A 15,874-nucleotide genomic window follows, 5' to 3' on the forward strand; every position below is an offset into this window, starting at 1 on the left:
AAAAATGTGTAAATAAACCTACACAGTTCAAACCCATGTTGTTCAACAGTCAACTGTATATGTCAGATTATGTCAGACCTCTTTCCAAAATCCTGCAACTTTTCATTTCTTTTAAGGTTAAAATCGAAGTCTGTATGATGACCTCAACAGACTCATTACCTCTCTGATCTTAACTACAACTATTCTCCTCCTCCCTTCAAGCATACCAGTCATATTACGCTCCTCAATCTTCCACAAATACCAAAGTACCCTCTTGCCTTTGCATTGGCTGTTCCTGCTATCTAGAAGCTCTTCCCTGAGCTGTCTCAAGGAAGACAGCCTTGTTCTCTCTCTCACTTCCTCAAGGCTTTGTAAACTTCTACACGCTGCTTAATGAGACCTACTAGCCAACCTTATACAATTCTGACAATGCTCTCTTCCCTGCTCTCCATATAGCACTCAATTCGCCTTATCTTGAACTATTTTTTTCTTTTTTCTATTGCATTTATCAACTTCTGTCACACTACATGATTTGCTATTGTTTGCTTTCCCTTTTAAAATACAATACACATCTCACAGATATCCTTTAAAAATATAAACTCCATGATAGCAGGGATTACTGCTTTGTTTAACAAGGTATCCCAAGTACCAAGAATAATGCATGCCGTATAGTAAATGCAGGATAAACATTTATTGAAAGAATTTCATTCTTTATAATAATGACGTGTGGTAGGTATTACGTGTTATCATCCCTATTTTACGGAGGGAGAAGCTGTTAAGATGGGAGACAGGACTGTGTTCTCTACTATTTTGACTACAGTTGAATTTTTTTTTTAATTGTTATGTTGCAGAGACGAGAAACTGTCTTTTAATTCCTCAAATAAATAGCAGTAAATAATTTAATGAACCATTTCAAAAAATAAACTCCAGAATATGTGACATTTATTTTAATATTGAGTACTACTATTTATTGTTTACTACATCCTGTTTGGCCAGGTGCGGTGGCTCACGCCTATAATCCCAGCACTTTGGGAGGCCAATCTCTTGAGGCGGTGGATCTCTTGAGGCCAGGAGTTCCAGACCCGTCTGGCCAAAATGGCGAAATTCTATCTCTACTAAAAATACATAAATTAGCCAGGCGTGGTGACACATGCCTGTAAGCCCAGCTACTTGGGAGGCTGAAGCACAAGAATCACTTGAACCCAGGAGGTGGAGGTTGCAATGAGCAAAGATGGCACCACTGCACTCCAGCGGGGGTGACAGAGCAAGACTCCTGTTTAAATAAATAAATAAAGCTGTTTAATGATACTGGCTTTGCTTTTTATTTAAAAATATTTTTATTTAAAAATATTTACCTTTTTCCTAGTGTTTGGCAAGTTGACCTGTACCAGGTCCTTGACAGAGCAGAAAAACCACAAACTCTAAGGATGGTCTGAGTTATCTGTGTTCAAGAGAAATCACGCTGAGAAATCCCAAATATTAAAGTTATTTTAAAAAGGGTGGCTTGATAAAAACAAGGATAGAGAGCTCCTCCAGCCCTCCTACTACACAATAAGAAGTCCTTGAGGGATGCTGAGGTACTATAAGGTGTGTAGAACCAACTCTAAAACCTCGTCTAACTGCCTCTTCCCCAATAACCCCTGTACCACCAAAACCATCCTGCAATAGAGTATAAATGATTTGCCCAAGGCTGCAAAATTAGAAAGTGGCCAAACTGAGGCCTTCTCTGTTCTCTACTATTTTGACTACAGTTGAATTTTTTTAAAAAATTGAACTATCTTTCTAAATGTGCAAAACAGTTTACCTGCACAATATGACATGCTAAGAGAAGAAAGGAAAACAACTGAAGTTTGGAGTGGGGGGCACATCTGCCCCTCTAATTGCTCCTGCTGATATCACAGCTCCTCAGAGGACAGGAAGGAAGCTGAGCCTTCTTGTTTGGTCTGTAATATTGATTCTATGGCAAGACTTAAGTAAATTCTCTCTAGGACTAATAGTGCAGCAAAGTAGAGCATTAAAAATACAAATTACATTATAATTATCTGTTTCTGGATAATATCATTGATAAAAACTGCCCTTAAAATAGGACATAAATGTTTGTATGCAACTTTGCTAAAATCACGTTTTTACTCTGAAAGGGAAACATAGGCAATGCAATTAAATAAATGAACAAACAGTATTATTTTATCCATTTGATAGAACAGTTAACATTATATGACCTGGTTATGGTCACACAGTAAATGAGAGTGTCAAAATATCATCTAATGTTCTAATTCTAACCTGCTAGAAAGTAAACTCTAGAAGGGCAGGCATTGCCTCTCTTGGGTTCACTGCAAGCACCTAGCACAGCACCATGCACATCACTGGGGTTAATGCTAGTATCAGTACACATGCTCAGAATAAATATTATGAGAGTTAACTGCACTTGACAAAGAAGCCACGTAAGTAATAAAAGGACAGTAGCTCCATCTCATATCACAAACAAGGCTAACTTGTAATGGAGAACTACAGCAGACCTCATTTGTAAACTACAAGTGTTTTCCTTTTAGAAGAATGAAATCTTTGAAGAAAAACAGCCACCCATTTCCAACTGTTACATGGTAGAATGAATCAATCTACCATTATTTTTTTGTTAGCAGACTATAAATACAAGAGTAATCTAGGATATCTGGTTAATAATATAATCAAGTTAATGATTAGTCCACCCTTCTATGTAAATGTTGATTTAGGATTACTATATTCATTGTCTAGGCTGAGATACTTTTGAAAATAAAGGGGTGCTATTAATATTTATTCACAGGAATAATGGCAGCTGTCTTAGGCAAACCAGAACCTATGAGGCACTTTAGTTCAAAGTAAAAGTATTCTCTTTTTCTTCTTTCTTATGGCACCTGCAAGAGATCCCCTGCATACATTGGCCTACATTTCTTGTTTCTTGCCTAAATTTCCTGACAAAGTGATGTTAAAAATAGAGACAAATTATTAAATACTTACATGCATATGCATCATCTGAGTATATACAGCAATTTTCAGGTATAGCCCATATTAGGATTTCAAAAGCAGTTGATTATAAAAATGACTTGCAACAATAAAAGCTCAACTATGGGATATGTCAATATCATAGACTTGTCTTGTCAATTTTTAAGATGACTACTTCCAATTTAACCTCCTTCCCATTACTTAAGAACTGTAGCAGTCACCATCCCATAGTCCCATTTTTCAATCACTGACTTTTATATTCCTTATCACAAATCTTGAGGGACTCTATAGAAAAAGTTGAAGCTTCTTCCCACTAGCAATCAAAACCATACGAACCTCTGTCAGCTGTTTCAGCTGGCTTTTGTTTGTACTTAATTCTTCTGCTAGGATATTCTTTTTCACTTGTAGTTCACAGATTTCCTTTCTTAATGGATTCATTAGTTCATAGAACCGAACCTTGAAAAAGAAATTAAATTAATAAGCAGTCTTAAATCCAAATTACGATTAAAATTTGCTAATTTGTAGTGCTCTCACTTATCAGTAATAAAGAGACATGCTTACAAAACTACAACAAGACAGTAATTAATGGAACCTAGCCACTAATACTTTCTATCAAGCCTTAATGTTCAATTAACTTCCCTCAAGGGCCAGATGATTTATAACTTCCTATCTTTGACAGTCCTTCCTCCCTTCTACTGACACTCCATTACTACTCATCTACTACTGCTCACTCCACACTATCTGCTTGTAAACTTCCGGAACATATCACAAATATTCAGGAGTCTTGCTCTTGCTGTTTCTTCTGCTAGAGAAGTTCTTCCCCCATATAAATGCATGGCTCATGCCTTGTCTCCCTATAGGTCTCTGACCAAATATCACCTTACTATTAAAGCCCTCCCTGATTTCCCTACCAAATTTAAAGTAGCACTCCCTATTTCTCACCCATGCTCTTTTCTCTATAGCACCTTTGACAAACAGATATTCTACATATTTAACTTTTAAGTTAATGGCTGTGTTGCTCCACTTCGACATAAGCTTCATGAGGGCAGGGATTTCTGTCTGGTTTATACACTGCTCTATTTCCAGTGCCTAAAAATATGATAAGCACTCAATAAATACTTGATGAAGAGGTAAAGCGTTTTCTTTATTTTCATCCCAGGCTCTTGGCAAAGCTTTATTTACTGCTGTCCCTGCAGTGGAAGTCTAATCAGAATGGATCAAGAAGTATCTTTCACGTCACTACTTCCATTTAATTCAGGTCTCTCTTTCCACACATACTTCTCTCAGAGGAATTTTCCTGCCCTATCTCAGGAAAAAAAAGTGTTCCATCTGACAAGGTCCTATAAAACTAAGAAATCATCAGCAAATTAGGAGAGTAATTAGGGGCTATTTCTCATATAGGCATGCCGTCCGAAACTCCTTAACATATGACTGTATTACAAGAATACCATTATTTGGTAAGAGGCAAATCTTAATATTAGCCTTCAACAAAAAGAATCTGCATATAATTAAATTAGTTAACGATAATATTGTTTGTGAAAAGAAAACATGTAAGAAGGAATATTAAGAAAACAAACAGCAAAAATATGTGTAACTGCCACCAGTGTGATACTTTATATCTACTGTAAATGAAGCCTCAAAAACAGAATTTGAGGTATTTGTTTTGGACAGTACACTTTGGATAGAAAAACTGTATTTGAGCCTTAAAAAGAAAAAAAACAGCTGAACAAAAAAGGAACTTCATTTTATCAGACATCACTAATCTGAAAATCTTTTCCCAATGAGAACTAAGAATAGCAACCACCACTAGAGGAAAAACAATAGGTAACATTTTTATGTGTTTACTATCTTATAAGCACTATGCTCATAAACATTTTACATACACCGTCATAGTCTTTACAATTATCCCCAACAGAAAGGCACTGTTATTCCTTTTTACAGATGAAAAAATTCAAGCCTCTTAGGGTAAAATGAAATCTATATATTAAAAAGCAGCAGTTCTCAATATATGGTTTTGGGACTTCTGGACTCTGGCCCGCCCGCCACTCTGAGATCCTTTCAGGAAATTCACAAGATCAAAACAACTTTCCTAGTAATTATTAAGATTTTTTCCCTGTTTCATTTTCATTCTCTCATGACTGTTCAGTGGAGTTTGCCAGTGGCTACATGATATATGATGACATTATCACTCTTAAGGCCAATGGAATTGTGTACTTATATATTCTTGTGTTTAAAAAATTTATTAGTTTAAAATTCTAGTATGGTAAATACTAATGGACACAGCTCATAAAAAAAACACACATTGGGGTCCTCAATAATTTTTAGAGTGTAAATGAATGCTGACACCAAAATATTTGAGACCACTGCCATTGATTAATCTTAGCTGTTTCAGATTTGTGTAACCAGCTCAAGATCTTGAGCCAATCTCTCACCACAAAGTTCTTTCTCATCCTATCCCTTTATAATCACGCCAACTCCTCTCTCCCACTATCCCCAACCAACCCCTGGCAATAACTACTCTGTTGTTTATAATTTTTCATTTTGAGAATGTAAGAAACCACCAGTTCATGATAATTCATTTCTATGGACTATTCAGTCATTAACTTCAAAACCTATTTATGCTTGAATTTGGAGATCAATGGTCATGATCCTTTAAAATTTGGATCTCAAGACCATTCACCATCCATAGCCATAAAATAATGTATCAATTGGGTACTTCAAAAGTAATTGCTACTACATAAATGGTAAATTTTAGTCTGAAAATATATGCTATAGTTAAAAATGGATGATACTTACAGATACATATTCAGGAATAGAAAGCTGATCTTCAGGAAAAGCTTTTAATTTAATATATTGGTCTTCTGTCAACTCAAAGTCACGCAGGTTTCGACGAACATCTCCAGCTTTTTCTCTTAGCTGAAGATTTGTCTCTTCCAGTTGTTTCTGTCTCAACAAAATGGTTTCCATTTCTTGTTTCATTAATTCTTGATATTTGCTACATTAGAGAGAATTTATGGCAGGCTTTGAAAAAGTCTTTGAGATTTAATTTTCTCACAGTTTCCTATTTATATCAACATAAAATTAGGAAATGAGAAGCCTGACAGTATTATTTACTTACTCCAGCAAAATGCTTACTCATAGTAACCAGTTAAATATGAAATGACAATTCCATACTAATTATTAAATGTGTAGCCATATAAATTACTAAACAGAGAATTGATATTCTTAAAGAATAACTTTAGAAATTCAAATCATAAAATTATGCATTTTTTCTGCTTAAGGTTTAATGTTAAACATCAAGGACTTTACTTACTAATTTTCATTTCCCTTTTATCCTGATGCTTCAAGGATACCTCTTTAAGATGGTAACACTGAACCACCATAAAGTATTCACTCAACCAATGAGGTAATGAAAACAGTAATCTGCACATACTCATCATTCTCAAAGAATACATGTAGCAGATATTATTGTTAGTTGTCTACTGAAAGACTGTGATCATGAAGGGACAATCTGATATTATTAATCTGTTCTCATGCTGCTAATAAAGACATACCCAAGACTGGGTAATTTATAAAGGAAAGAGGTTTAATGGACTCAGAGTTCCACGTGGCAGGGGAGGTCTCACAATCATGGCGGAAGGCAAAGGAGAAGCAAAGGCACGTCTTACATGGTGGCAGACAAGAGTGCTTGTGCAGGGGAACTCCCATTTATAAAACCATCAGATCTTGTGAGACTTATTCACTATCAAGAGAACAGCATGGGAAAGACCACCTCCATGATTCAATTACCTCCCATCAGGTCCCTCCCATGACATGTAGGAATTATGGGAGCTATAATTCAAGATGAGATTTGGGTGGGGACACAGTCAAATCACATCACTGATTTTCCCCTTCCCTACTGTATCAATCCCATTAACAAACATGCTGTTATTTCAATCTTAAAACAAATGAACAAACACAACCACAACTCTTGACCTCATTACACTTTCCCCTTTGTTAGCCACCCCTTGGAGCAAACTTGCTCAAAAGTTGTCTATACTTATTGTCTCCAAAGCCTTTCCTCTTAAACCCATGATGATCATATTTTTACTGTCTCTAATGAAATCACAATGACATCTGAATTGCAAATGATCAGTTCTTAGCTCTTTTCATCCATGATCTAATGATAGAGTTTGATACAATTCATTTTTCTTTCCTTGACACATTTTCATCACTTGGCTTCCAAGACACCATATTGTTCATTTTTCTTCTATTTTACTGTGGTTCCTTCTCAGTCTCCTTTTCTGCTCTGTATTAATGTTGGAGTACTTGGTCCTCTGTCTGTATGCACTCTTCCGTGGGGAATTCATCTAGTCTCATGACTTGAATACTGTCTATACCCTAATGATACCCAGATTTGTACCTCTAGACCAGACTTTTCATATACCTCCACATGGATTTCTAACAAGAAAACTCTAACTTACCATGTCCCAAACTGAACTCCTGCTTTTTACTCACAAAAACTTTTTCTACCATGATTTCCTCCTTCTTAGCTGACAGAAATTCCATTTTTTCATTTGTTCAGGCCAAAATTTTTGATGTAATCCTTGATTCCCCCTTTTCTCTTAAGCCTCACATTGAATCCATCAGCTCTGCCTCCAAAATATATTCAGAATCCAACCTTTTTTTTTTTTTTTAACCACCATCAGATATCTTATTACAATAGACTCCTAACTGCCCTCTCAACAGCATCACTGAATCTGATAGGTGTCTTATAGAATTAGAGTAGAAGACCTATAATCGAATACAGTGGTTCTCAAAGTATTGTTCCTGGACCAGCACCATCCGCATCACCTGGGAACCCCGTAAAAATGCAAATTCTCAGGACCCCTCCCAAATCAGAAACTCTGAAGGTGGGATCCAGTAGTCTTTTTTAACAAGCCCTCCAAGTGTTTCTGATACATACTAAAGTTTGAGGTCCACTAATCTAATGTAATAGTGGCTGATAAAAAGGTCTGATAATTTTTTACAATATCAGTTTAGTAAAATCTTAAAAAGGGAAAATATACCTATTTTACACATTTACCTGTAACTAAAACATAGAACTAAACATTCACATTTTTACATAGGATCCAGATACTTTGAATACAGAGGTATGCTTTGATTTTGTGTAAATCCAAGTTCAATTTCTTTACAATGGCATGAGATCCTAAAAGATACTTAGGAAGAAACCAATGAAGGTATCTTTTATGGATTTGATATTTGCTCTCAATCTTAAAACTTGTGTTGCTTATATTTAATTTCTTTTTTTTTTTGAGACGGAGTCTCGCTCTGTCGCCCAGGCTGGAGTACAGTGGCGCAATCTTGGTTCACTGCAAGCTCCGCCTCCCGGGTTCACGCCATTCTCCTGCCTCAGCCTCCCGAGTAGCTGGGACTACAGGCGCCCGTCACCTCGCACGGCTAGTTTTTTGTATTTTTTAGTAGAGACAGGGTTTCACCGTGTTAGCCAGGATGGTCTCGATCTCCTGACCTCGTGATCCGCCCGTCTCAGCCTCCCAAAGTGCTGAGATTACAGGCTTGAGCCACCGCGCCCAGCCATATTTAATTTCATAATTTTTTTAGTTCCTTTTATTGAACCTTTCCAAAGAATTTGATTTATATATAATTTTTAATTACATTACATAAGTATAATTGCCATAGGCATATTTAAGCTTGATAAGCCCACAACTGAGCTAGAGAAAGTATGCAGGAATAATAGAAAGTACTTCAAGCCAGGAAAGTCCAAAGGGCCATGAGAATCAATCAGTATGTTGAGTAAAAGAAGAAAGGTTAATGGTGGTCAGTTCAGAGAGCTTCCTTTATCATATATGGTTTATACTGACCAATTGTTTGTTGAATGAATGTTGAATTTTGACTTTTTGTATTTTATGTATTGTATCAAGTATCCTACTTTTTTTGTGGTCTAGGTGTAAAAATTATTGCTATCTCTGACTTAAAATTTCTCTATTTTAGCTTACAATCACAAACATGAACAGGCAATAAAATTACTTTTAATTGCTAACTAGATATCGTTTTTTTAAAAAAACATTTCTTACCTGGCATCTTTCTGTTGAAAAGCCAATTGGTTGTCTAATCTCAATGTTAGTAGCTGCTTCTGGTGAAGTGCGTCATTAAGTTTCTCCTCCAACTCTTCAATCTTAATAAAGAGAAAAAGATCAATTACATGTTCAATTTTCAAATTTGTCATAAAGAAAAAATTTCAGTTTCAATAATAAACATATTTTAAAGACACTTAAAAGAAACAGGCTAAAAATGGATAAAGGCACCAGGCACAGGGGCTCACGCCTATAATTCCAGCACTTCGGGAGGCCAAGATGAGAGGCTTACTTGAGCCCAGGAGTTCGAGACCAGCCTGGGCAACAATGTGAGACCTCATCTCTACAAAACAATTTTTTAAAATTAGCTGCATGTGGTGGTGTGTGCCTATAGTCCCAACTACTTCAGAGGCTGAGGTATGAGGATTGCTTGAGCCCAGGAGATTGAGGCTGCAGTGAGCCATAATCTTGCCACTGCACTACAGCCTAGACAACAGAGAGAGGCCCTATCTCAAAACAACAATAACAGAACACAAAATAGGGTTGAGATTTTTTAAAAATGGTTGTATCCACAAAGACTGTTATGCTATAGTTTGAAACTGCTGCCTCATAAATTTTTTTTTTTGGTCAAGCTGTCATTAAGACTTTTTTTTTTCCTCTCTCTTAATTCATTCTCACTGAGAAGCTCACTGACCACTGGGATTTCATGTTGGTGCCTTGCTCGAGTAATTATTTCCACGGCAGGCACTGAATTTATATTCCAGATCTATGTATCTGACTACTGCACATCTTCAATGGATCATCACAAAGGTGATGCTATAAATATCCAAAACAAAAGGAATAATCAACCTCACCTAATCCTGTATTCCCCGTATCTCCGGCCTCTAAAGCAACAACAACAACAACAAAAAAAGCACAAAAAAACCTGACTCGTGTTTGATACCTTAGTTCTCCCTAACTCCTGATTCTGATCAGAAATCAGTATTTTGTTGTTGAGTTTACTTCATGAATAGCTGTCAAAACAGTATCATCCTCTTTAATACCTACTGAAAAGTCTTCAGTTAGACCCTTATCATCTCTCACCTGGACTATTATAAGAACTTCTTCATTGGTTTTCCTGCCTTCAGTTTTTATGTTTGTTTTTTGAGATGGGGTCTCACTCTGTCACCCAGGCAAGAGTGCAGTGGTACAACTTTGGCTCACTGCCACCTCCTCCTGCCAGGCTCAAGTGATTCTCCTGCTGCAGCCTCCCCAATAGCCGGGATTACAGCCAGGCCCCACCACACCCAGTTAATATTTGTATTTTTAGTAGAGAAGGGATTTTGCCATGTTGGCCAAGCTCGAACTCCTGACCTCAAGTGATCAGTCCACCTTACCCTCCCAAAGTGCTGGGATTACAGGCGTGAGCCACCGCGCCCGGCCTCCTGCCACCAGTTTTGTCAGTCTCCAAATCTATATTCCTTTATCTTATGTTTAAAAAATGCTCAAAAATTTATTTTCTGCTGGGTGCGGTGGCTCAGGCCTGTAATCCCAGCACTTTGGGAGGCCAAGGTGGGCGGATCACTTGAGGTCAGGAGTTCAAGATCAGACTGGCCAGCATGGTGAAACTCCATCTCTACTAAAAAAAATACAAAAATTAGCTGGGTGTGGTGGTGGGCCCCTGTAGCTCCATCTACTCAGGAGGCTGAGGCAGGAGAATCACTTGAAGCTGGGAGACGGAAGTTGTAGTGAGCCGAGATGGCACCACTGCGCTCTAGCCTGGGTGACAGAGCAAGACTCCGTTTCAAAAAAACAAATTATTTTCCTAGTTTTAAATTCTTCAGAGGATCCTGTCTTCAGAATAAATTCTAAACACAGTGGCGTAATACTGTGGTATTTCTTGATCTAGTCAACCACTTTTGTCGCGAGCTTAAAAGGAAACTCCATTTCAGCCCAAATAAGTGTTTGCCATCCCCCAAGTATGCTGTGCTTTCTCAAGCACTTGGATTTTGCTCTTAGTCTATTTAGAAAATTCCTTATTCCCTTTGCTTCAACCAAGACAATTACTGTTTGCCCCTTAAAATACATGAATTTCGGGCCGGGTGCGGTGGCTCATACCTGCAATCCCAGCACTTTGGGAGGCTGAGGTGGGCGGATCATGAGGTCAGGAGACCGAGACCATCCTGGCTAACATGGTAAAACCCTGTCTCTACTAAAAATACAAAAAATTAGCCGGGCGAGGTGGAGTCCTAGCTACTCGGGAGGCTGAGGCAGGAGAATCACTTGAACCCGGGCGGTGGAGCTTCCAGTGAGCCGAGATGGTGCCACTGCACTCCAGCCTGGGCAACAGAGCGAGACTCTGTCTAAAACAAATGAACAAACAAACAAAAATAGATGAATTTCACAGCCAACCCATAATATATGCAAGTGAACCCCTCCTCTTGCATCGTCAAGTCCCTCTTCTCTACCGAATCATTCTATCGCCAAGCAAATGCTCCCTTGATCACATCATTCTCTTTGCTACAGCACCATTTCTCTGTTGGTCTTCAGAGCAAAACTGCAATATAGTTTTTACCCCATACTATTCCAGTGAAACTATTCTTGTTAGAATCCATAATGCCCTGTCCATTGTTTTTTCCTACATATTTATCTTATTTGACAGCATGGCTTGCACTCTCTTTTAGCTTCCATGATACTCTACTCTAATTTTATTAACTCACTAAATACTCTTAAGCTTTCTAGGCTCCTCAGCTGGTTTCTCTTCCGCTACATCATTTCTGAATGTTGGACTACCCCTTTGACTTACTTTATAGCCCTCTATTCTCCCTAGGAAATATCATACAAACCCATGGCTTGAGGTGTCACCTATATGCTGATGTATATTTCTTTCTATCTATCTATCTATCTATCTATCTATCTATCTATCTATCTATCTACCTACCTACCTACCTACCTACCTACCTACCTACCTAAGAATGTGTATGTGATGGACTCCTATCTGTGTGAGTTTGTGTGTGTGTGTGATGGATGCCTCCTAAACTCTAACTGACAATTACATTTAGGAATCTATAAGTTACATCTTCAAAACTGAACTTATTCATGTATTTTCCCTCCCAGATCAGTTTTCTCCCAGCCTTCCATTCTTATAAATGGCCCCAGTTAAATAAGCCAAAAACAGGAATCTAACATTAGGCAACAACCTAATAACTCTTCTGCTTCTGTCTTGTCTGCCCTTAGTCTATTATTTTAGTGCCATTTTGAATACAGAAATCAGGACATGTAACTCTAACTGCTAAAATTTGCCAATAGCTTTTCTGACTATAGTCTAAAGCAAGAGTTAAAAAATGGTGATGGGCTAAATCCAGCCCATGAGGAAAATCTGATGGGGCATAGGTAGCCTATAAAGCGTAAAATATTTTCTGTCTTGGCCATAAAAAAGAGGACCTCTGTCATATTCATTGGCATACATCCAGCAACATCTCAATAAATAACTTAAATCAAAATAAAATATAAAATAAACACATTCTTCATAATTACTATTTCCCATATCAAGGATACTGCTATATGTTGAGCATCCCAAACCCTAAAATCTGAAATTCAAAATGCTCCAAAGTCTGAAACTTTTTGAGCGTCACTATGACACTCAAAGGAAATGCTCAGTGGGCCATTTTGGATTTCAGATTTTCAGATCTGGGATGCTCAACTGGTGTAACACAAATATTCCCAAATTTAAAAAAAGAAATTCAAAAATCTGAAATACTTCTGGTCCCAAGCATTTCAGATAAGAAACAACCTGTATCACAAGGAAAAAAAAAACAAAAAACAAAACAAAAAAAACCACATTTTTTTCAGGGTTTCAACTTTTACAATTTCAATTAACTTCTAAATTAACTCCCATACCTCAGGGACAAGCTGGGAAATGCATCCATTTCCCAAGTAATAAGGAACCCACAGATCTCTAATGACATAAACAAAAAGAGTTTGGGGCATTTAAAAAATTGAAAGAACTCAATTCTGTGGCTCAAGCTGTAAACTTAGCACTTTGGGGGGCCAACGTGGGAGGACTGCTTGAAGCCAGGAGTTTGAGACTAGCCTGTGCAACATAGTGAGACCCTATTTCTACAAAAAATAAAAAAAATTAGCTGGGTGTGGTGGTGCACGCCTATAGTCTCAGCTGCTCAAAAGACTGAGATGAGAGGATTGCTTGAGCCCAGGAATTTGAGGCTGCAGTTAGCTGTGATCATGCCACCACACTCCAGCCTGGGTAACACAGTGAGACCCTGTCTAAAAATTTGAAAGGCAAGAACAGAGAAGAGGAAAGGAATAAAGAAGTACAATAAGGAAGGAAATCTAGGCAGCAATAGATGGAAATAAAAGTGCAAAGCTAACAATTCTCTAGTATCAGGAAGTTTGGCCCGAATAGCTACTCTTCTGAGTAGCTTTTTTACATTCTTTCAGTTAACAAGCAGCTGAGTGGGAAGTGCTTTTAAAGTTTTCCTGGATCTGCTTGTTCTGTTTTTAGACATGGAGAAATCAAATGAATATGGCCAAGACTATTCCTAGTACATAAAGCCATGTATCCATAAACATTTGTATTGCTGCCATAATGGAGTGGGACACATTAGATTCAAATATTTTCTAACTGAAAAGATTTTGATGGGTGGAAGAAAAAACTTACTTGCCGCCCAACATCAAACCTTCCCTTCTTTCTAACATACTCTGGTTTTTATTAGTAACAACATGTCCAGTTAGCTTCCCATCCTGTGTAGGAAGGGGTGGTCATGCTATTTAATATTAGTCATTTGAGGCCACTGGCTTGAACTTCTGGAAGAACTCTTTAAAGAGGATTGACTCATTTGGCACATGCCCCCTTTTCCACTACTCTTCTCCTTATTATTGTCTGTTACATGTACACACTATTGGAGGCAGATGAGCTATCTTATGATTTCAGGTGAAAAGCGCGTGTTAAAAATAGCTGAGGTTGAAATGAGCCTGGGTTCCTAATGTGATCAAGGAGTAATCATATGAGGTCTACTAAATTACCTATTTTTGGATTTTTGTTATACCAAAGAAACAAAATCCTTCTCTTGCTTAAGCCGTGGTTTCTAGGTCTCTGTTACCAGCAATCACCATTTTCCAAGTCTCTGGTATTAACTGCTGAACTTAATCCCTGAAGCCCTGGGCAGTTGGTTCAATCTCTTTCCAAAATAGAAATATCTATATTATTTATTAACAGTTGACTATTCAGGACTACTTAAATGCTTCCAATGACAGGAAGCTCAGAAACTTAAGATAAGGCCATTTCAATGTTAATAGCAGTAACAGGCTTACGTTGAGCAGAAATCTACCTTTCCTGTGACTTCCAACCATTATCATGGAGTTATAGTCTAGTGAGGAAAATGTATTTTTCATAATGTTAGCAAATGATGCTCAATAAGCTTTGGTGAATGAATGACCAACTAAAAATACCATTCTTTCAAGACCTAGGCTTTAGGTTTCCTGCCCAGGCTAAAAAGTGTATGGCATGGCTGGGTGCAGTGGCTTCACACCTGCACTTTGGGAAGCCGAAGAGGGTGGATCGCTTGAGGCCAGGAGTTCAAGACCAGCCTGGCCAACATAGTGAAACCCCCATCTCTACCAAAAATACAAAAATTAGCTGGGCGTGGTGGTGCGGGCCTGCAGTCCCAGTTACTCGGGAGGCTGAGGCACAAGAATCGCTTGAACACAGGAGGTGAAGGTTGTAGTGAGCTGCTATCATGTCACTGCACTCCAGCCTGGGCGATAGAGTGAGCCTCCATCTCAAAAAAAAAAAAAAAAAATTAAAAGAAAAAAGTATATGGCGGCACTACCAAATTGAGCCCCTTTCTTCTTTGCTTAAAAATTCAGAGAGGATGTGACCAGACAGATTTGAACCAAAGACCACATGGTGTTACCAGATCCATTAGGATTTTGGGGGCCCTGTTCATTTCAAAATATCCCATGAACTTTCTTTGCTTTCTTCTAGAGCTGGACCTCACTGAAACACCAAAAAACAAATAGGTCTAACACCAGGAGTCCAATATACTTCTGAGTCCTCACAATTGACCAGAGAGACAAAATGCAGTGGAGTGTACTAGCTTTAGAATCAAGGCTCACAAGAAACAGTGTAGCACTTTCTGTTCATCTGGAGTGCTTCACACATACAGACAAAAGACAAGACATAACTAAACATATAATAACACATACGAATAAAGGTGTTATTTCAAAACATAAAAAGAAATATGTCACATACTCATTTATACATAAATAAGTGAAAAATATATATGTAATGTGTGTAGTGCTGTTTGCCTGTCTAAGGTGGTATTCCCAGGGGTTGTTTATATATATATATATATACACACACACACACACACACACAATGCACATATACATATTCTTTAATATTTTTAAAATATTCTTTCATCAACTCTAGACCTACACTTTCTCACACTGTAACATCTCTAAAATTGGAATGCATTTTACAATCTAAGGCACTTAATAATTCAACTGGCAGTTTTTAACCTTAGCAATGCATGTAATGATGAATCTTACAATAGAGGTGCTTTAGGTTCAATAAATTATGGAAGGCTAACTCTACAATAGGTATTTCTTGATATATTTGAGAGCAAACATCTTATTCCTAAGGGGTCTTCAAGCAGAAAATCCTGAGTGCTCATTTGATAGAGAAAAAACTCCACTAATATACAGCAGGATAGCTATTTTGGAGAGAACCTGGCAGTACACTTGAATGAAGCAGATGTTTATATATGTCAAAACATGCTCACAGAGGTCCAGAAGAGAAATGTCTAATGCTGCATGTGTTGGCAAGGAGCTGGAGGCAATCT

At 37.7% G+C, this 15,874-nt stretch overlaps 1 protein-coding gene across 10 annotated transcripts in view; it reads right to left on the reverse strand.

Moving 5' to 3' along the window:
* LOC105481764 (progesterone immunomodulatory binding factor 1) overlaps positions 1 to 15,874 on the reverse strand; it is a 282,457-nt gene that overhangs the window by 260,566 nt on the left and 6,017 nt on the right. For all 10 annotated transcript variants that reach the window (XR_011614738.1, XR_003018029.2, XM_071081244.1 and 7 more), the window contains exons 3-5: positions 9,033 to 9,133; positions 5,755 to 5,953; positions 3,295 to 3,414 (exon numbers count right to left, since the gene is read on the reverse strand). Coding sequence is in view for 8 of the 10 variants with exons in the window: in XM_071081244.1 (XP_070937345.1) it covers positions 3,295 to 3,414; positions 5,755 to 5,953; positions 9,033 to 9,133 (420 nt within the window). In the remaining 2 variants the exon portion in view is untranslated. The remainder of the gene's footprint in view (positions 1 to 3,294; positions 3,415 to 5,754; positions 5,954 to 9,032; positions 9,134 to 15,874) is intronic.

The sequence above is a fragment of the Macaca nemestrina genome, chromosome 16, assembly GCF_043159975.1.
Source record: "Macaca nemestrina isolate mMacNem1 chromosome 16, mMacNem.hap1, whole genome shotgun sequence".
NCBI classification, from domain to species: Eukaryota; Metazoa; Chordata; class Mammalia; order Primates; family Cercopithecidae; genus Macaca; species Macaca nemestrina.